Source organism: Hemicordylus capensis, chromosome 5 (assembly GCF_027244095.1).
Source record: "Hemicordylus capensis ecotype Gifberg chromosome 5, rHemCap1.1.pri, whole genome shotgun sequence".
In the NCBI taxonomy this organism is placed as follows: domain Eukaryota; kingdom Metazoa; phylum Chordata; class Lepidosauria; order Squamata; family Cordylidae; genus Hemicordylus; species Hemicordylus capensis.
The window spans coordinates 57,922,121-57,944,163 of record NC_069661.1 but is presented as its reverse complement, the minus strand read 5'-3'; the positions used below and the strand labels follow the sequence as shown (position 1 = coordinate 57,944,163).

Here is a 22,043-nt window from a genome sequence, read left to right as displayed (position 1 = left end):
AGGTGGGAGTGGGTGGAGGGTGGTTGCCAGCTGGGTAATCTTGCAGAATATCAAGTGTGTGTGTTGGAAATTTCAGACTCAAAAGACCTAGGAGAAGAGTGCCATTTTTTACGGAGGCTTTTTATGGGCGGGGAGAGGGGGGATTTCTGTGTTGCCATTACCATTCGGTGGTGGTGCAATTTGGTGGTCTTGAAGACCCTTAAAAATAAACTTTATTTTTTTAAAAATACATGTTTTTAATTCACCACACATGAACAGTAGGGGGTGGGAGGAAGGAGGTCCAGCATCCTGCCTTCTCTAGAAAGCCATTGGTCACAAGGGACCCGAGAAAGACCCGGGGGCAAGCGGTATGAACAGTACATGGGAAAAATTCAAAATGAATGGAGGGATGTTGCATCAAAGCAGCCCAATATGAATGCCCCCAGAGTTGTTATTTCAGCTTCAGACTGCAGCTTCTATGTGACTATTAGTCACATAATCCCACAATTAAACCTGCCACCTGGAAAAGGCCCAGGGGGAAACAATATATTTGTAGCTATATTTCTCCACAGTGTAACAAACAGCAACTTTGGGAGGGGAGTTTAATTGGGAAAATGGCATATAGTGGGAAAGGTTTAAACACTTTGTGCCCAGTGCTGCTGCTATGAACCAATTCGGAATGATCCCACTTCCCTTCAAAATAAACACTTCAGAAACATCTGATTATGGATCTCCCTATGTCATGTGTAATTTGGCCCAGATTGGGATTTGAACCTAAATTCCATTAATCCAAATTCAATACTCCAGCCACTAAACCACATCAGTGCATCCTTATCTTTCCATTGCAATGTGAGCTTTAAAGTACTACTAATTTAAAAAACCCTTTTATTTTTGTTCCAAATTAAGCTTCACTAGAACTTGAGAATATTCTTATTGGATGCAAAATGATACGGGTAATTCACTCTTGCTTGTTGTGTCTGTGCTGAATCATATGTCAAAGAAAGCTGCAATCAAACATACTGATGAACAATAAGAGTAAAAGTTGAAATCTGTAAAACCATGTACCTGTAAATTCTGCAGTGAGAGTAATTTATGCTTAAAGGTGTTGTTCAGAATTAATTTCCCAAGTGATACTTATTTTTATTAAATACCCACAAGTGAGTATGTAGTTCTTATCTCAGAACAGCTCACTGTGTGAGGAAGATAATTGGATCATCTTCTTTTCTCATTTATTGGACTCTCTTTCAACAAGGTATTTAAGGCAGCCTACAAAAAGAATGTTTAAAACAAACTACTCAACATTAAAAGAATTAAATATTAACAAAATTCATCAAATCAAAACAACAGTAAGCGCAGCAATAAAATCAGACAGAAACTGAAGGCAGGAGGATCATCCATGAAAAATATGTAACACTATCTTTACCCTTGGCTCTGAAAAGATAATAAAATTGATGCCAGGCAAGTATTCCGGGGGAAATCATTCTGCAATCATGGTATCACCTTTTACAACAGGATTGTCTGCATTCTGATAATGCCACCAGCCTTCTTTAGCCTTCTAGTTTTCCCCAAAGGAGAAGGTATCCATGCAAAGGTGTTTGAGGATGGTATAGGCAGTGTCTCTAGGACCTTTCAGAACTCAGAGCCCTTCCACCCCTCTCTATACACACTCCTCTTAAACTCAGTAATGTTCCAGAACAGTTAGACATGGGAAGCATCATACCAGTCTAGAACAGTTGATTATTTTTATTGATAAGACACAGAGGGATAGAATAACATTGAAGATAACAGGCAACTGTTTTTAAAAAGGTGATATACTTCTAGTATTCCAACTAGAGCTATTAGAGCTACATATTATTATTATTATTATTATTATTATTACATTTATATCCTGCTCCTTGTCCAAGGAGCCCAGAGTACTACATACTTGAGTTTCTCCTCACAACAACCCTGTGAAGTAGGTTAGGCTGAGAGAGAAGTGACTGGCCCAGAGTCACCCAGCTAGTATCATGGCTGAATGGGGATTTGAACTCGGGTCTCCCCAGTCCTAGTCCAGCACTCTAACCACTACACCACACTTGCTCCTTATCCTAATTACATAGTAATTAGTGTTTCTGTGCCAAACTGGTACTAAGACATTAAAGTTGCTAGGTTAGGTTTTAGTTACATCTTGATTGTATGTTGGATGATAGTACTCCAAGAATTGGCAAAAACTGGTTCTGCTGCCCTTTTGCTTGATGTGCCAAATTCATCTTGAGAAATCCACAGTTAACAGTGAATTGCCTGATATTTGCATACAACTTGTAAGGTTCATTCCAAGTATTGTTAGAGATAGGTCTTTAATGGAATGCATAGTTCCCTGCAAATCCTTCCTCCCTCTCTTTATCGGTATGAAGCTGCAGATACCAACCTTGCTTAGATGTGCAAAGAATATATAAAAAATCTCTTGATTGCTGAAAGCTGTTCTTTTTTAAATGAGGGGAATCTAAAACCAGAATTCTATAGGCAGTTAAAGGCAATTAGCAATTAACCAATGTCACATGCAAAGTACAGAAGAGCATGAAACTAGCTGTCTGTGGTTTGTATTTGGGGAGAACAAGCTTCTTATGAAAAAACTACACAGATATATTCCCTTCCCTTTGCACAGTGGCAAGAAAGCAGTGCTCCATAGCAACTTCTTCCATGGTTACTCTGTAGTGCCATATGGGTGGGGTTGACTGTTAGCTATTTGAATTGAAAGGTGCACTAGCTAAAGAGAAATTAAATACACTTGACCACTTGGGAAAATTCCATTCTCTCCAAGCTAATTTGGAGCATATACTGTTAGACACTCCATTCTTCTGAACAGTGAGAAGTACCAGGGAAGTGCTATAGGATTCAGTTTCCTTCAGAAAAGGGATCCCTGGAGACTTACAGTGCCATAGTAAAATTATTTTATTACAAATACAAAAACAGAGCATAATGGAGGCAAATAATGGAGACCCCTACAAGCAGATAATACAGGCCCCCCCAGAGAGAGCATCTGCATCAAAATATGCTTCAGTTTCATTCAACCCACAGATTTCTCTGCCTCTAAAAATTAAAAGGCAAACCCCACTTGACTGCTTTTGTTTCTTTGTCATTCCTCCAAAACACTGACAACTGTCGTATTCTGAGGGCTAAAGTTTCAATGGGACTTAAGGTTCTTTTGTCAAATCTCTGACCACATCAGATAATATTTTAAGCAAAACTAATAGTGAAACCCATTTATCATAACCAAGCCCGCCCAATTTAACATTTTATTATGGAAAAGAAAGAGGAAGGATGCATTGAGGGCTGCTGTGAATATGACAGCATGAATTCATATTAGAATACCAGTTCTTAAAACATTACATTCTAGATCTTACAATGCAAGAATTAATATGGAAATATAATACCAAAATGCAATACAATATATTTTTAACTGTAATAACTCCTTTAATTTTGTGCCATCACCTTTTAGATTATTATGTAGGCCCTGCCTGCACCAATTTGGAGATCACCCTGACCATTTTGGTATAACAAGGATTATTGTTTCTTTCCCCGCAGTTTGTTTGAGGCTAAGCTGTTTTTTGAGCCTGATTGGTCTAGAAAATACGTTTTACAAACATTTAAAATCAATCCATCAATCAATCTTCTAGACCAGACAATTAGGCTCAAAAAGCAGCTTAGTCACAAACAAATTGCAAAAAAAGGGGGGGGAAATTCTTGTTATACCACAATGATCAGGATGATGTACGTTACCACATAGGAACAGGGAGGAGACTACAATACCCTATCCAGACACACCTACCATCATAGGTGCACCTAGGTAATTTTGGAGCCTGGACCTAAAGGCTTTTGGAGGCCCCACTCCTGCAAGCTAAGCATCGGGTTTTTTTAACACGTAGGTTCTTGAGGACACAAACCACACCACCTAGGACAGACTAAAGAGCATTTGGGGGCCACCAGGGGGTGTGAAGGCCCTGGACTTTGGCCCCAAAGTCCAGGGGCAAAAGCCTCCGCCTACCCAGACACAGCAGTAGGCCAGCAACATATTTCTGCTGTGACTGAGGGCTTGGAGAGTGCAGGAGAGTGCACTGGGAAAACTGCCTGTTGGCTTCATTGTACAAAAATGTATGTATAAGGGAACTAGTTGAGCTACTCAGATGTTCAGAGGTGCCACTGCATGCTCAGAGGTGCTATTTATGCACATGCATCAGTAGTCAGGATACCTTTGAATATCAATTGAATATCTTTTTTTCAAAGTCAAGTTACAGAAGAAACATTTTCTGAAGTAATGAATTTCACACACTGTTTTGCTTTTGCAATTAATCTCTATCAGAAGATTCTCAGGTGTTATGTATCATTACTAGTTTTCCCTGCAAGCCTCCAGCATCATTTATCTGGTGGTGATATGTATCTTTTTCAGTGTATTAACCACAAAGGCACTATCAAACTGATACTGAAGAACCAGTGGGAGCTTTTCTAGATGCAAATGATGTTGCAGTTTTTAGCTTCTCCTGTATCAGCTGAGCAACAAAATTCTCACCCCTCTAGAACTGCAGATTTGAAGTTCATCCAGCTCTCCAACTCTTATTTTGATGTAGCAATAGCAATAGCACTTACATTTATATACCGCTCTATAGCCGAAGCTCTCTAAGCGGTTTACAATGATTTAGCATATTGCCCCCAACATTCTGGGTACTCATTTTACCGACCTCGGAAGGATGGAAGGCTGAGTCAACCTTGAGCCCCTGGTCAGGATCGAACTTGTAACCTTCTGGTTACAGGGCAGCAGTTTTACCACTGCACCACCAGGGGCTTAATGATATGTCTCATTAAGCATAACAGTTAACAATACTCACTTTATTCTCAATAATTTTAAAGTCAATACAACAGAAGCAAGTTGTTTTGCAGCCCTAAATGCAGGGACAAATGTATGGTTGCATAAATTACCTGTCTTTCTATTTCCCAACATTTCTTGTCTTTTGTCTTTTAGCTAAAAATCTCTTTAGTGTAGGTTTGGTTCTTAAGTACAATTCCCTACTGACGTATAAGCATACTAAGATCCTTCAATTAAAACAGTGGTACATTCTGTAGCAGCCACCTTAAGTGGCACAGCGGGGAAATGCTTGACTAACAAGCAGAAGGTTGCTGGTTCAAATCCCCGCTGGTACTACAGTATATCAGGCAGCAGCAATACAGGAAGATGCTGAAAGGCATCATCTCATAGTGCGCAGGAGGAGGCAATGATAAACCCCTCCTGTATTCTACCAAAGAAAACCACAGGTCTCTGTGGGCACCAGGAGTCGAAATTGACTCCATGGCACACATTACCTTACATTCTGTAGCAGATTCTGAATAGTTAGATGATAGTCTGCTTCTTCTGCAGGATGAATGATACAGCAAGCAGCTTCTGATAACTTAATGCGACTCATGTTAATAATTTGCTCCTTATTGTTTGGATTATGCAAGAAATCATTTAGCATTATGTGTCATATGTGCATTGAAAATGAACTTTCTTTGGATATTGCATGGCAATATCTTTTGTTGGTGGATCATATAACAATCAAAAATGACAGAAACCTTCTGAACATTTTTGTCTTGAAACAAAACTAGCATATATCACATCACAATATCTTCAAATGCAGCATTTCAGCTCCATGGCAGCTTAAGCAACAGTCACCCACCATCAATTAACACAAAAACATTCCACTGGTCCTGTTTGCATATTATCTGTTTCTCTCCAAGTGGTATATGCCAGCAAAGATTTATCAGCTTCTCAAAGTAATTTGTATGCTTGACTAACAAGCAGAAGGTTACTGATTTGAATTCCCACTGGTATGTTTCCCAAACTATGGGAAAACACCTATACCGAGCAGCAGCGATACAGGAAGATGCTGAAAGGCATCATATCATACTGCGTGGGAGGAGGCAATGATATACCCCTTCTGTATTCTACCAAAGACAACCACAGGGCTCTGTGGGCGCCAGGAGTCGAAATCGACTTGACAGCACACTTTACACTATTCAAAAGGAAATATATCTGTCAAATCACAACCAAATTAGGGTTGTGGCTGATGGTCACTTGAAAAGCAAAAATGTGTCATTGTGAACCACTTCCTCATTGACTGGAAAGTGGTATTGCATGATCTTTTAATCCAATTGTATAACTGTTAACCTGCTTTTCAACAATATTTTGGAGAACTGATGCTCTAGTTTCACTAGCATGATCATGTTTCTGAGATCCTTTAGAGAGCAGCACTAGGTCTGTAGTAGAGTACATACTTTGCATGTAAGGAAGTTCCTGGTTAAATATGTGACATCTTCAGGAATACTAGGAAAGAGCTGCTGCCACTCAGGTTAGACAGTGCAGATGTAGCTGAACCAATGGTCTGTTTCAGTATAACATGTACTCAACCAGTTCTTTCATTCATCATGTTTTCTTTTTTTAGTTCTTGGCTACTCTCAAATGGGAAAATCAATGACAAGTAGCCCAGAAGTGTTTTCAACTTTTTCTCATCTCCTGGTTGCTGACAATCATCACAATGGTCACTTGTGAAATATTTCATCTCAGTCTATTTGGGGGATAATTGTTCCTCTTTTATCAGCACCAGACTGATAAAACTGATACAGTTGTTTATATCTGTTACACATCTGTAATAAGGCAAGGCTCCACTTGCAGCAGTGATACAGGAAGATGCTGAAAGGCATCATCTCATACTGAAGGAGGCAATGGTAAACCCCTCCTGTATTCTACCAAAGAAAACCACAGAGCTCTGTGGTTGCCAGGAATCGACACCGACTCGATGGCACAACTTTATCACTTGGCCTCAGTTTCTCATTAACATCTGTTCTATTACAAGATTAGGGGCAAACCACCAGCACAGGGGTGTAGCTATAACTGAGCGGATGGGTTCAAAGAACCTGGGCCCCCAGCTCCTGAGGGCCCCTGCAGCTCCACCCCTCCCTATTTTCTTCATTATCTCTCTCACTCCAAGGGGCCACAGGGGCAAACGCGGGCCCCCTCTCCCCTAGCTAAGCCCCTGCACAAAACATAACGATTTCAAAATGTGTACAACTGTGAAATTCTCTGCCACGGAATGTGATGATGACGGTCATCACCCTGGATGGTTTTAAAAGCAGCTTAGATAAATTAATGGAAGGCAGGTCTGTCAATGGCTACTAGTCTTGATGACTAGAGGCTACCTCAAGGCCCAAAGGAAGGATGTTTCTGAATACCAGTTGCACAGGAGTAACAGCAGGGCATGCCTTCATCTCTTCACAGTGGGCTTCCCAGTGGCATCTGATGGGCTACTGGGGAAACAGGATGTTGGACTAGATAGGCCTTGGGCCTGATCCAACAGGGCTGATTTTATGTAATTGTTTTTAGTTTTGATTTGTCAAAACATTAAACCGATTTAACACAAAATGAATGACCATTATTTGGTTAATCTTCAAATAGGAAATTTCTCTCTCTTTTTGTCATTAATTGAATCATTACAGATAATTTCCAGTGGATTGTCCAATTTTCAAAGGATTGTCCAATATTTAATAAACTAGCTGGCCCAGGCACAGAGCATCTGTGCCTCTAGTTCTCCCTTGTTCAAAAGCCCCTGGCCGCATTTTCTCCTCCCCCGGCTGCCACTTTTTCTCTGCTCCCCACCCGCTGGCCTTATCCATTATTTTCTCCACCACTTTCTGCCCCCCCTCCCCGGGGCACTGCTTCTTCTCCATCCCCCGGCCTCTTTCTCTCCCACCCACCCGTTGGCTTTATCTTCTCCACCGCTTTCCTCTCCCGTTCCCCAGGTGCTGCTTTTTCTCCACCTCCCAGCTACTTTCTCTCCCTGCCCACCCGTTGTCCTGATCTTCTTCGCTGCTTTCCTCTCCCCCTCCCGGCAGCTTGCTCACGAACTCTCGCAAGAGCTGCCACGCATGGGATTAGCGACAGGTACGTCTAAGAGAATGATATATAGAGATAATACATGCAGATTCAATATGACCTAAAATAACCCTATTGTTTTGTCATAAGCATGCTTTACAGAATTATCAGAGTAAATTTACCTCAGAATTTTGGCAACGATTGTTTCTGACATGAGATATCAAAGTGATAACATATTCCTATATCATTTCAAGTTTATTTCAGCCTGTTCTCTGTTGATTCTGCATAAATGACCATAATGTTTTAATAGTTTTATAGGCCAAGAGAGATATTATAAAGGATATATTATCTATCGAAGCTAAAACACTCGCTTGAGCCCTCAGTGACATAGATACAAAAATGGCCAGGCCACCAGCTGGCCTTCCCCTCCCTTTTGGGTCATAAAGGATATATAACTAAAAGTAAAAAAGGATAATCTCACTGAACTTCCATTATACTTCTGGGGCTAGGTGAAAGTAAGGTATCTGTTTGGAAAGAGGCCCATTTTAATTCAGAATGAAATGGTGCTACTTCGACTGTATGGAAGGAAATAGCACTGCAAGGGTTTCTAAACAGCAACCTGAATATGAGCATTGGTCCTTAGGCGTTCGTAACTGGAATTGTTAAAAGCATTCTAAAAATGGAATTCAAAGCATGACAAAGTAATTAGTTGTATATCACATTTCTGCACCATGATAATGAGCTGGTCTAATAGTTAACAGTTGGGCCCCAACAACAATCCAACTCTTCTGAGGACCAGTCCCTCCAATACGATATCATCCCCAAGATCTTACAACTTGAGTTGAGTTACTATGATAATATTTTTATTTAATTACTGTATTTATTTATTTAACATATATGTATATACCGCCCAATCGCAAGCCCCTGGGTGGTTTACAAAAATATATCCTACAAAGGAATAAACAAAGCTGCTGAGCGTTGACTGGACCAGCAAGCCATATTTTCTGACCAGCATGTATTTAAACATGCTAAAACATGCTCCAGGTTTCTCATCCTGGAGAGAATCTATGGGGTCGCTAAAAGTCGACACCGACTTGACAGCACTCAATGAATCAAATCGTGCTAAAATGACCGTCGCTCTTACATACTGAATCGCAGTTTCGTCTCAACGCACGGCTCAAATATTTTGCGCGAGCGTGAACAAGAGCTGAGTCTGATTGGACGAGGTCACACGTGCTGGATTCTCTAGAAGCGGCGGACCGATCCCGGGCCGGCTTAGCTTCAGGGAATAAAACTCTGCTCTGTGATTGGGTCTATGGCCACACACGCCGCGTGGCGATTGGCTGCTGCTGCATGGCAAGGCACCTGCTTCTCGGCGCCGGACGCTTCGGGCATGCGTGGTAGGTGGCAGAGGTGATGCGCTCCGGAGAGCCGTAGCTGGAGGAGACGCTGACTGGACCGCGGTTTGTGGACGGGTAACGGCTGCGGCCTCCCAGGGAGTCGGAGGTGGGGGGCGCCTTGGCTGTGGAGATGTTCGGCGGGCGTTGGCGGTGGTACGAGAAAGGGTGGTGTGAGGACTTCTACCCCTCAAGCCCCTTAGCTCGCGCGGAAGCAGCTGCTCTCTCACCCCCCCCTTCCCGCTTTCGGGCGCAACCGTTACTCCGCCGTTGGCGGCAGACTGTGGCGCGCGCCGGGTCTCCCCAGCCCCGCGCCGAGGGCGGGGGAACAAACATCCTGCGCCTCGGCCGCGGCGCATCCCAGTCGGCCGTCCAGCCCTAGGGCGGTGCATGCAGTCCCTCCCCCGCCTTTCCCGGGGGCACTGCTACCTCCGTGGGGAGCCGTCCTTCCTTCGGGGTGAGGGGAGAGGCGTAGAGATCAACACCAATTAAGTCTTCGTATCCGAGGAGAGGGACGCCCTCCAGGCGGCGACGGCTGCTGCGGAGTCAGGGCGAGCAGAGGGCTCGATAATTAGTTGCCTGAAGCGGGCGAAGTTGCGGCTAATTGTAGCTAATCGGCTCATTTCTGCCCGTTTGTTTGGCATCATCGAGCAGCAGCCATGGGGCCGGATGGATCCTAAACAAAAGCTGCTGGAGGCAGGTTCACGTTGCGGGTGTGGGTGGGGTGAGACTCCCTTTTAAAAACCGCCGGCGATGTTTAATAGGTTTCCTGTAAGCTGCATCATCCCGGACAGACCATCCTGGGGAGACTCTTATCTGTGTGGTCGCTAAGAGTCGACACCGACTTGACTGCACTTCATCAATCAAGCTGCATCGCCTCTTGGCGTGCGATGTGGGTTTAGAGTCCATGTGATGTAGTGGTACTATCTCTACCAGGGAAAACCCAGGTGCAGATCGCCATTAAGCCATGAAGTTCAGTAGGTGACCTTGTGCCAGCCTCTCTCAGCCTAATGTCATAGGGTTCTTGGGATAAAATGGGGTGGGTAGAAAGTAATGTCAGATTGGATAAAGATACAATAAATAAAATCATAGGTGCACTGAGTGTCCTTTTAGTGAAGCTATAGGTTGAGGCTGCACAAATGTGGTAATTCCTGTCAGAAGCATCAGGGATCCCTAAAGATTGGGTTTGTATGTTGGTATTGTTCAGGGCTGGCATGACACATTTTAGTGGCTGCAAAGAAGTAGAGGGGGTTTTGTGTGTGTGTGTGTGTGTGTGTGTGAGAGAGAGAGAGAGAGAGAGAGAAAAGGACGGATCCCAAGTATGTTATATTCCATATTCCCAAGTATGCTGATAAATGTTCAAGAGCCTCTGAACATGAACAGGAGCCTTTAACACAGCTCCCATTGATTACAGTTGAACTTGAGTAGGATAACTTCCCAGTGGATTATACCTCATGAACCAGATCTGTCAGTCTTCCTCTCTGCCTTCTGTAATGACACCAAAATATGACTGCAGCTAACTCATGGCTACTCTTGCTATTGTTGTGTTTAGAGTCTGATATTTATTTATTTAAAATATTTTTACCCCATTTCTCCAGTTCTCTACTGTCCAGGGTGATTTCTACCCAAATGAAATGGTCAGGTTTTTCCTAAATTCAACCTATGTTAGTGCCACTCTTTACAGCAGTTGGGAATAATAGCTGGGTAGTGTGCTTGGGGTTGTTCTGTTCTGCTAGATGGAAATTTGTTATCTTCTCACACATTTCACTTCTAAGTAGTTAAGCAGTGCAATAATATTCTACACAAATGCTCAGTCCTTTAAGAGATATACTGTTCTTGATTTGACTTGCCCACTTATTTATTTGTTATATTTGTGCCCAAATCTTTTTAATGGTTTTCCTAATTTGTTGCAGCAGATGCTGGCAAGTAACTGATGCTGATCTTTTGGCAGAAATAGCTCTCTTGGCAAATGTTAGAATACAATACTATCTTAAAGTAAGATTTTACTAATGTCTAGCTTTCTGTTCTGTGTGTGTTGCTCTGCATAAAAACATATAATACATGCATTGATAAGGGTTCCTGTACCTTGTTTGCAGCAATTTGGGGGACTTTCCTCTGCTGAAAGAAAATGGCTGGGTGTATCCTAAAACTATACAATGTGACCTAGTTTGTTAAGGAAGTGGCATTAGCCATATGGCTGGTTCATTCAGAAGTGGCTTGGAATAAAGCAGCAGGTAGCCCCTCAGTAAAGGTAAAGTGTACTGTCGAGTCGGTGTCGACTCCTGGTGACCACAGAGACCTGTGGTTGTCTTTGGTGGAATACAGGAGGTGTTTACCATTGCCATCTCCTGCGCAGTATGAGAAGATGCTTTTTAGCTGCCCGATATAGGTGTTTCCCATAATCTGGGAAACATAGGTGGCTAATGACACAGTGGGGAAATGACTGGATTATCAAGCCAGAGGTTGCTGGTTTGAATCCCCGCTGGTATGTTTCCCAGACTATGTTCCTATACTTACTAGGGAATAAGACACAGAATACTGTGGGAGCTTTATCTGTACTGCCAATGCTTCAGTTTTGCATATCCTGATTAATATGCTAATTCCAGACCATTTTTGTTGTTGTTAATGTGGATATATGCATAATAATAGAACAGACAGCCAAGAGCAGAGCCTGAACTTATCACCTTCTACTGAGGGGCTAATGGCACAGTGGGAAAGCAACCTGCCTAGAGAGCAGGAGGCTGTTGGTTCGAATCCCCGCTGGTGTGTTTCTCAGACTATGGGAAACACCTATATCAGGCATCAGCAATATAGGAAGATGCTGAAAGGCATCATCTCATACTGTGTGGGAGATGGCAATGGTAAACCCCTCCTGTATTCTACCAAAGACAACCACAGGGCTCTGTGGCTGCCAGTAGTCAAAACCGACTTGTTAGAAGAGTGACAATGGTGATAGACAAAAGATGACTTTGTGTTTGCTTCAGTCTTTGCTGGGTGTGCTCTGCCAGCACAAGAGGTGAATAGGTTGAGAAACCTGTGGGGCGAACTGAAATGGGTGCTTAACTCATGTGGTCATGAAGAACCTTGGGAGTGCCTAGGAATATTTTATCAAAACTAGCTTCCCGCACCCTGAACTGGCCATTAACACTTCTCTTAGAGGAGGAGATGAGCCTGTTACCTCTTACCTGCCCTTCCTGTGAAGGTGATAAGCTTGAACTTCTCCAATGTGCCAACATAGGGGGGAGAGTTTGGCTAGTTCTTTAGAAGAACAGCACTTAGTCAACTTGTGTGTACTCCAGCTTCCTCACCTGATTTGAAATCAGGGAGGCGAGCAGTGGGATAGTCCTCTTACAGTTGCATGTTAAACTTGACCTAGAGCCACCTTTCCCATGTTACTTGCCATGTTACTTGCCCCATTAGTTAGCTCATGTGAACCGAATAGTGAACTCATGATCCCTTGAGTGTAGGGAGGCAAAAATGGAAATGCCAAGTCTGTAGCTTCAAACCAGGTGTAAGAGTGCTCTTGGGAACACCCAAACAGCTATCTCAGTAACAGTACTCAATGCTTCAGCATGTGAAACTTCAGAAGTAACTCTCTTTTTTTGTGCTATAACATCAAATTTGCACTTCATAAAAGGATAATAATGCTTTAAATAAAAAGTAATGGTTTCTTAGCTATGGAAAATATTAGAATATGCAGTTATTATAGCAAAAGACACAGAAGTAGGTGGATATTTTGCGAGGGGACAGCAATCATGTTATTGAACTGAAGAAATACAGATTTGACAAACAAAAGGGGTAAAGTTGTTTTTACAAGTACACTATGTTTAGTGCTTCTTTTTCTTATTAAAACATCTTTTTGCCCAAATTGAGGAAAAAATACATGTACCTATGCCTTTCCTCAGCAGAGGTAAAAGCAAATTGACAGGGCAGGCTATTTTTAGCAAGAAAACAGCACCAGGGAGAGGGTTAAGAAGCCCCTCTTATTCCCATGCCAGTCTTTCTGTTCTAACTGCAGTCTCGGCAGCCACATTTTATATAGCAAAAAAAGTTTCTGAAAAGATATGTGGAACACCACATAGTACTGCATACAGAAGATGCCAAAAGGCATCATCTCATTCTGCATGGGAGATGGCAATGGTAAACCCCTCCTGTATTCTACCAAAGATAACCACAGGGCTCTGTGGTCACCAGGAGGCCTTACAGACAGGGCTTCTACCTCAAATCTCCTTCGGGTGTGTGTGTTTACACACCAGCCAGACTTATCCCAAAGACCCTTCAAGATCCTTGGACGCAATCCATACACAAATCAGGCTTTGTCTTGTGAATTCTAGCTTATCTCGTATTTCCGGATTTTTAAAATGTTGGTTTTAAGCTACTTTTCCTGAAAATGCGTCAGTGTCAGGAAGAAGCACTGACATAAAATAATTAACATAAGGATACTCTTTACAAATGCAGATCTATCTCTGCAGGGAGCTCTCCCCCCCCCATTGGCTAGAAGGAAAACATGTGAACTTACATCAAAATAAAACCCGAGAGCAGAGGGGAAGGGCTGCTTCCCTCAATTCTGGGAGTGTGATTCGAAGTGGCTTTGCTCAACCTTTATCCCGCAGCATGAAGCCATGTGCAAATAACTCCCAGGAGTCGACACCAACTCAACGGCACACTCGACCTTTAGTATGTTACTTTTAGGTCTTTAGAAACATGAGTGCAGCGTAGCATCTAATGCAGGGCTATTCAGTAGTGGCCCTCCAGCAGCCTTTGGACTAGAGCTCCTTGAATCCCCAGCCTCAGTGGCCAGTAGGGATGGCGGGAGTTGTAGGCCAACGTCTGCAGGCGGGACAAAGTCGAACAGCCCTGATCTAATGGATTCCTGGTTTCCTTTGAATTATTTTTGATTCTTACAAAGCCAACTTTTAAAAATTATATATTTTGTCTTCGTCCTGTTTTCCATTTAGTGATAGTGGGATTTGTGAATATCTGACTAGTAATAAGGTGAGAATATGTTTGTGATCTTACTTTACAGGTAACCAGGATGCGATTCCAGTGGGACTGGCTGTGCTTTAGTGTCATGCTGTTAAGTTCAGTGAGTGCTGAATCTGAAGATTCAGAAGTCGAAGTGGAAGATTTTGACAAGAATTCAGAAGATACTAATGTTGACCAAGGCAGATCATCCCTGGAAGTGAGGCTTCAGTTTATATGCTGCATTTGAAATATTGATTAGAGCTTGAACCAAGAACGTGTGTAACTAATTCGGTTTAATCTGACTTCCAGAAATCATATTACACTACCAGTCTGCTCCTTCCTAGTTCTTAGGATCTCTTAAGCCATTCATTGTTTAGGAGGTTGTGGATAAAATCTACAGAATTTAGTGACATGAAGGGTCTGTTTCTGTCCTGTGTGTATGCAAACTCCTATGATAAGCAAATTATTTTTTTTAAAAAAACCTCTTTGACCATAAAGTAGTCTTGATTGAAGCCTAAAGAAGAGAGTATCCATTTCACTTTTGCTGTCTGCTTTTTTAAGAGAAGCATAAACCACTCAATGGGATTGGGAAAGTTGAAATGGAAGCCTGTCATGCCAGCATGTTTATGTGGAATGCATACATACTCATTTTTGTTCAAGAAGCCACATCTACTTTGTGACATTTCTTCTATTGCTTCAGCACAGTTTGCTGGAACAGGTAATTCTACCTGCTTTCAGCTACCGTTTATCAATTTGATGTGACATAGTCATTGGCTTGCATCATTGTGTGCCTGGTGCTGCAATTCAACAGAAAAATATCCAGCTTTCCTCAGATTTCCTATACCTTACAAGATGAATATTGCCATTGTCTTTCTGGTTCTTATATTCACAAATAAGTCCTGGTTGTAAGATTTAAAAATTAGATTAAACACAGAATCCAAAATTGAAGGGGCCATCTGAAATATATATAACGAGAAATTGTCTTCTCCTTAGTACAATCTCCAGAGTTATTCAAATACTACATATATTTGTGTGTACACACTTCTGTTATTTTTTTTTTTTAAAAAACAAGTTATTTCCAAAAGCAGGTGTATGTCAGATGTATTGTTTACATAAATTTAAACTTTGAGGAACACATCGGCAAGCACAATCCTGTTTGCTTCGTGCATTTTATGACTTATGAAAACTCATGCAATAGAAATCAATTCATTTTGAAGGTACTATAGCAGCTTGTTTTCAAAATATAATGAGCTTTAGGAATTAATAGTATGGTATTAGTTTTAATCATTGGCTTGATTTGCCATTCAGAAACTTCAAATAAATAGGACTTAAAACACTGACATTATTGTTTACTAGTAGTGCACCAGTGTTCCCTCTAAAGCATCAATTCAAACAATGCTACTGGTGCTTGTGTAGTATTGTTTGCAACCAAAATTCATTTGTCACAAATACAAGGATATAAAACAAGACAACTGGAAGCTTTGGTTGTGCCTACTCTCTGAAATAAGAGAAGTCAGAGTTCTTTTATTTTCCTGGTTTGAGAAACAAAGCAAAGTAATGGTTGCCACTAATAGTTTGAGGTGATGCATGGGAATGTGCACTTTCTGTTTACCTTTTCATGTGAGGACAAATGTTGTTTGCCCAGATGTAGTGGGAAACTGCACTGGTGGTTTACAGAATGTGTAGGAAACATCCAAACTATGTTAATAACTAGCTGATCCTGCACAGAGTATCTGTGCGGCAGTACACTCCCCTCCACCTTCTGCCCTACTCCCCTCCCCCCAAGCCTTCTGCCCCAGCTTGCTCCGTACTCCATTTTCCTCTCTTTCTCTCTCATTCGTGCACCCCTGCCTCCGCTTTTTAGCCTGCTTGTGTTTTCCCTGCTGGCCGTGGCCGCCTCCTCCTTCCTCCAGTCCCTGGTGTTGGGCGGCCAAGCGTTCAGCCGGCTACTTCCTGCACAGCCCTCCCTCTAGAGAGCATCTTCTGAAGCAACCAGCCGTTTGTCTCTGCCCAGCCAGGCTCCGCTGCTTTCTCTCCCCTCAGTTTCCCCCCTCCCTTCTGCCCCAGTCCGTTCAGTTCTCCTCTCTGCTTCCTGCTTTCCTTTCCTCCCCAAGCGGCCACTTCCCTAATCGGCCAACCACTGCCCAGCCAATCCGGCACCTCCAACGCCCAGCCAATCCTCTGGGTTGCCGGGACGCATCCCCACAGAGGCACATCTATGAGAATTAATATAATAGATGGCTAACTTTCATTGAAATTAATGGGGCTTAACTTAACTGACTTGTCTCATTGACTTCAGTGGTACTTAGCAAGACTGACCAGTCTGAATGTTGTCTTTTGTGTTGGGACTGGAGAAAAAGAATTGTTCTCAAAGTGTGTGTGTTTTGAGCCAGCCTCGGATGTTTTGGCAGCAACCATTGTAAAAACTGCTGATCAGATCCTGGCTTTTTCCATCCCAAAAGTTGTTGGTGTTTCAGGCTACTAAAGGGTTTTCAATTGGCTACTTAAAATGACCATTCTAAGCTGTAAGGTAATTAATATCTAATTATGGGTGTGTGTCTGCAAACTCATACAAAGGCAAAGTATATTTTGCCCATAAATTTTTGTTTTATATTCTCTTCTATAGTTCAGCCTCCTTAACATAATCAGTTTGGACCTAGATACTTAAAAGCTAGGTTCCATTTTTGAATTTTGAAACAAGTATGTTAACGGAAAATTTCAATCTGTTATGTGCAGAATCTACAATAACTTTTTTAAAAGGTGGGTAGACTAGAAAAAAGGATTATACCACTTTCAATAAAAGCACAACACTCAAGAATAGTGGCCTAAAGAAGATCATGTCTATTAACTTCTCACATTCACATTGCAGATTAAAGCTTTAGTCAAACTTTTTCTGCAGCTGTGCAACAGAAGAACCTTGCAGTTCCCTTTCCTTTTGAAACAGTACTCTTGACTACAAGTTTCAGTATGTCATTTCAAGAGAAATGGTAATTTTGTAAATATTTGTTAGGTTTTGTACAAGACGCCAAAGCCTTCTGGAGAAGTGTATTTTGCGGAAACCTTTGATGATGGAATGTTGTCTGGGTAAGTGTAATGCTATTGGGGAGCATCAAATCTATGAATGTTTGACTAACAGACAGCCAGAACCACTGAGCCCAGCTGCTTATAGCTGGTTGTATTTTTCTTGTTTATGTTTTGACAAATATGACATTTTGAAGAGTGGTGGAAATGGGAGAAGGACTTAAATTGTTATCCTTGTGATGGATGAAGTATGGACACTTTATTTAGAGGATCATCATTCTTTGTTTGAATTTATTTATCTATCTATCATATTTATATACTGCCTGATATATACATCTCTAGGCAGTGTACATAATCCAAATTACAATATAAAAAGAAACACAAAATGCTTTCATAGAATAAAAATAATTCACCAAGTGAAACAATTAAAATAATTTTACAGGATGAAAACAGTTAAAACAGTTTAAAATTAATCTTAATTAAAAAGCCTGAGAAAACAATGGGGATTGTTTTTAATGAAAAGCGGTATATAAATTTAAGGGGGGGAATAAAGATGGAGGTACTGATTGTGTGGGGTTGAGTTGGCGAGATGGTTTAGATCTGCCTGTTCTTGATGGGTTTACACTCTCCCTGAAAGATCAGGTACATAGCTTGGAAGTGCTCCTGGATCCAAAACTCTTTACCCCTTGCAGCTTCAGATTTAAGAGAGAACTGTTCTTTAAATGGCAACATAACTCGATGAAAAATCCACAACATACATTTCCTTTTTATATAACATGCCTATTTTGCCTTGACATAAGGGAAATGTTATATGCACATTTGGTGGAAGTGTGAAAATGCTCAAATACCTTGTAAAATGGTGTTTGAGAGTCTTGTAATATTTACCATATAGTTACTTTTAACCTATTAGTGTTTCTTGAATTACATAAAACATCTGTAGAATATTTTGGGTGTTTAGCAGACAAGGATCCATGTTTGCTAAACAGTGTTTTTCAAACCGGGTTCCATGGGGATCCATGCAGTCACAGGCTGGCTAACTTAATGTCTGCTGGTCAGATTGATGGCATTCTCAAAAATGAAATTATTAAGCATATAGAAGAACAGGCCCTGCTGAAGGAGAACCAGCATGGCTTCTGCAAAGGGAAATCTTGCCTCACCAACCTTTTAGAGTTCTTTGAGAGTGTCGGCAGGCGTGTGGATAAAGGTGATTCAGTTGACACAGTATACTGGGCCTTTCAAAAAGCTTTTGACAAAGTTCCTCATCAAAGACACTTGAGAAAATTTAGCAGTCATGGGATAAGGGGATAGGTTCATGTGTGGATCAGTAACTGATTGAAGGACAGGAAACTGCAGGTATAAAAGGACAGTTCTCTGCTGGTGTAGGAGGTCCTTAATTGTGGGTTATCCTGCCCACTGATTCCAGAAGGCAGGAAATATGCTTTTGAAGAGACCCTTAACGAGCCCACAAGGGGTGGTCCCTTCCAGTCTTGTTTTCTGTCTTTGCTCCAGTTGGTCAGATAGCTTTAGCTCTCTATCCTGCTTAGGCTACTTTACCCTTCTGCTTTTTGCTCTTGTGTCCTGTTGTTCTACTTTCCTGATCTTTTGTTTCTGGATTCTAATCTCCACTTAAGTGGTAGCATCTTCTCCTGGGGTGTGTGTGTGTGTTTAAAGACCTTTATTAATTTTTTATTCCTTGTCGTTACCTCCTCGTTGTGTGCCTATTTCACTTCTACATTTTAAAAATGTTCCTCTTTCTCTGCCCATGTCGTGGGAACTCAAGAAGCTACTGGGTCTGGCCTTTTGGGCCCAGCATGCCAAAGCCAGGCTTTTCCCGCTTTTAGAGTGGGAGGCTTCCTCTCTAGGGGGAGCTCTGCTGGCGCCACTGGGTCCCAGCTGCTCTCCTCGGCAGCAGCCAAGGAGCTGGAGGGAACACTCAGATCAAGGAAAGGAGCACAAGGCTCATGGATCGCTGGCCAGCAAGCACAAGATTAGGAGCCGTTCTTCTCCAAGACGAAAGAAGTGTGCCTGCCAGCTGCTGGGCAGCGGGAGTGCAATGGAGATTGGTATCTAGAGGCCAGTGCTCTTCGCTTCCCCATTGCCTCCGGGTTGGTGCTTGCCTTCAGGCCAGCACTCCGACGCCTCTTTCCAGATGCAGCAGGAGCCAGTCAAAGGCTCAAGGGACACAGAGCTGCGTGCTCTCTTGCTGGCAGAGAGCAAAGGGGAGAGGTTCTAGAGGAGACCGAGGATGCTGCCATTAGTGGCAACACAGAGGACATTTGGGGGGGGGGGATCGCCCCTGAGGGAGACAACTAACCTGAACCTGGTATGCACCACCCAGACTGGCGGTGGGGAGCGGGGGCTATGCCTGGCATGAATGGGTGGCTATTGTTATTAAGAAATCATTTGAGGCTAGCCAGGAAGCCCTTGGGCAGCATAGGCACTGCAAATGCCATAGGCATGCCTCTCTCTCTTCTTTGGAAGAGGCCCCTGTAAAGAGGAAGAAGTCTAAGGGGAAGAAGGCAAAGTCCAAGGGTTAATGTAACCCACTTCACTCTGCTGATTCTTCGTGGGAGGAATTGGATGACCCTCAGTGTCCATTGAAGCCTCTCAATCCTGGCCCGTTACTTCCAGGGATTCATCATCCTCTGAAGAGGGCGAACTCCCTAATGAACCTCCTAGTACCTTCGCCAGTCCCCGTTGGTATGTTTTCGCCAGTCCTGATGTACTCACTTGAACAGACAACACTTCCACAAAGGCTCACATCAAGACAAAAGGGAACAAGATCAAAATCCCTTCTTCTAGCAACCTCGATAATTCTTTGGGTGGAGGCCAACCTCAGCTCGATCCTAGCCCTTCATGTCAGTGAAGTGTCAAATGTTCAGGCAGACTGGCTGCCACAGAGATTTCGACCCATCAGAGTGGAGGCTACACCCACAGGTGTTCGATTGGGTGACCCAGCAGCTGCAACATCCTTTGATAGATATGTTCGCATCACCAGAGAACACAAAGTTGCCCAGGTTTGTGTCACGATTCCTGACTCGGGGAGCAGAAGCAGTGGACACATTGTCAATGTGGTGGCCTCCGTTGCTGCTATGTGCTTTCTCCTTTTCCGCTACTAGTGAGGTGCCTGTGTTGTCTTTGTCACTATTGAGCCTCGATGATTCTCATAGCTCAATTTTGGCCACAAAGGCTGTGGTTTTTGGAGGTAGTGAACATGATGGTGGAGGGCCCCATGCATCTGCCAGTTCGGATAGACCTCTTGTCATAGGGTCCAGTCTTCCATCTGGACATGGCCTGGCTAAGATTGACTGCTTAGAAGCTGAAAGGGACTTGTTAACTTCCAAGGAATTCTCCTCAGCAGTGGTGGATACCATCCTGGTATCTCTTAGATCCTCGATGAATAGGATCTATTAGACTACTTGGAGAAGTTTTCTGCGTTGAATGGCCAGGTGAGCTTTACAGGTGATGAGTTGTACTCTTTTGGACCTGTTGGACTTCTTACATGAATTGCATCAGATTCCATTCAAACCTTTATGCAAGACTTCATTACGAACACTATTGTGGAAGGTGGCATTTCTGGTGGTGATTACTTCAGCCAAATGGATCTCTGCGCTTCGTGCACTGTCAGTGAAGGATGAGTTATGTATTCCCCCCCCCCAAAGGATGTAGTACGTTTGATTCCAGACCCTTGGTTTATTCCAAAAGTTAACTCAGTTTTTCACAGATCTCAGGATCTTTATTTACCATCTTTTTGTCCAAAGCCACAACACAGGTTGGAGAAGGAGTGGCTTAAGCTAGATGTCTGCAGGGCCCTGTGGGTGTATATTGATCGGACCAAGGGCATTAGCTAGATGGACCTTTTGTTCCTTTGTTTCCAGGGCCGGAGAATGGGGCAGCTGGACTTGCCGGCTACAGTAGGCCACTGGATTAGATCATGTACCACATTGGCATATGAGATACAACATACAACTCCCCCAGTGGGGATTGCAACTCATTCTACTAAAGCTACTTCTCTTAAGGAGATTTGCAGGGCAGCTACATGGAAAGTTCTGTCTACCTTCTCACGTCATCATAAATTGGATGGGCACACCTCCTCCAGGGTGGCATTTGGTAGGTGAGTTCTGCATAAAGTCCTCTCAGGGCGGTAAGTTTTTGGTCTAGGCTTGTTCCCTCCCATGGGTGTGAGTTGTGGTATTACCCGCAGTGAGTAACCTCCTACACCAGCAGAGAAAGGAACATTGGTACTCACCATGAAGGTTTCTTGCTGGTGTTACAGAGGTCACTCATGCCCACTCAGGGTTTTTTGCGGCCCAAACGTACCACCTATTTTGGACTGGGGGGCAGGGGGTAGACTCATCATTTCTTCACCCTCTCTGGTGGTTTTCCTCTGTATGTTTATTATGCATTCATGTACATAGGGTTGTCTATGTTGTCAATTGTTTCTATTTACTTGCATTTGCTGTGTGGTCCTACTTCTGTTTTGATGGTGTGTGTAGACTCAGGCTTTTCAATGGATTGGAAGGGACTGCCTTTTGTGGGCTAGTTAAGGGTCTCTTCAAGAGAATATTTATTGCCTTCTGGAGCAAGTGGGCGGGATTACCCACAATGAGTGACCTCTGTAACACCGGCAAGAAGAAACCTTCATGGTGAGTACCAATGTTCTTTTTTGAATGTTTCCCCACATAAGAAGCTCTTTGCAAGTGGAATGGGTATGAGGAGAGGAGAGCTGCTATTGTGGTAGCAAGCATGATTTGCCCCCTTAGCTAATCAGGGTCCACCCTGGTTGCATATGAATGGGAGAC

General features: G+C 42.8%; 1 protein-coding gene across 18 annotated transcripts in view; it reads left to right on the top strand.

The window, feature by feature from the left end:
- Positions 1-9,145: 9,145 nt before the first annotated feature.
- The window catches only part of CLGN (calmegin), a 54,432-nt gene continuing 41,534 nt past the window's right edge, over positions 9,146-22,043 (top strand). For 3 of the 18 annotated variants that reach the window (XM_053254902.1, XM_053254901.1, XM_053254900.1), the window contains exons 1-3: positions 11,169-11,250; positions 14,282-14,437; positions 17,231-17,304. In XM_053254902.1, coding sequence (XP_053110877.1) covers positions 14,291-14,437; positions 17,231-17,304 — 221 coding nt within the window. In that variant the 5' untranslated portion in view covers positions 11,169-11,250; positions 14,282-14,290. The other 15 variants (XM_053254907.1, XM_053254906.1, XM_053254904.1 and 12 more) reach the window with 15 other exon arrangements.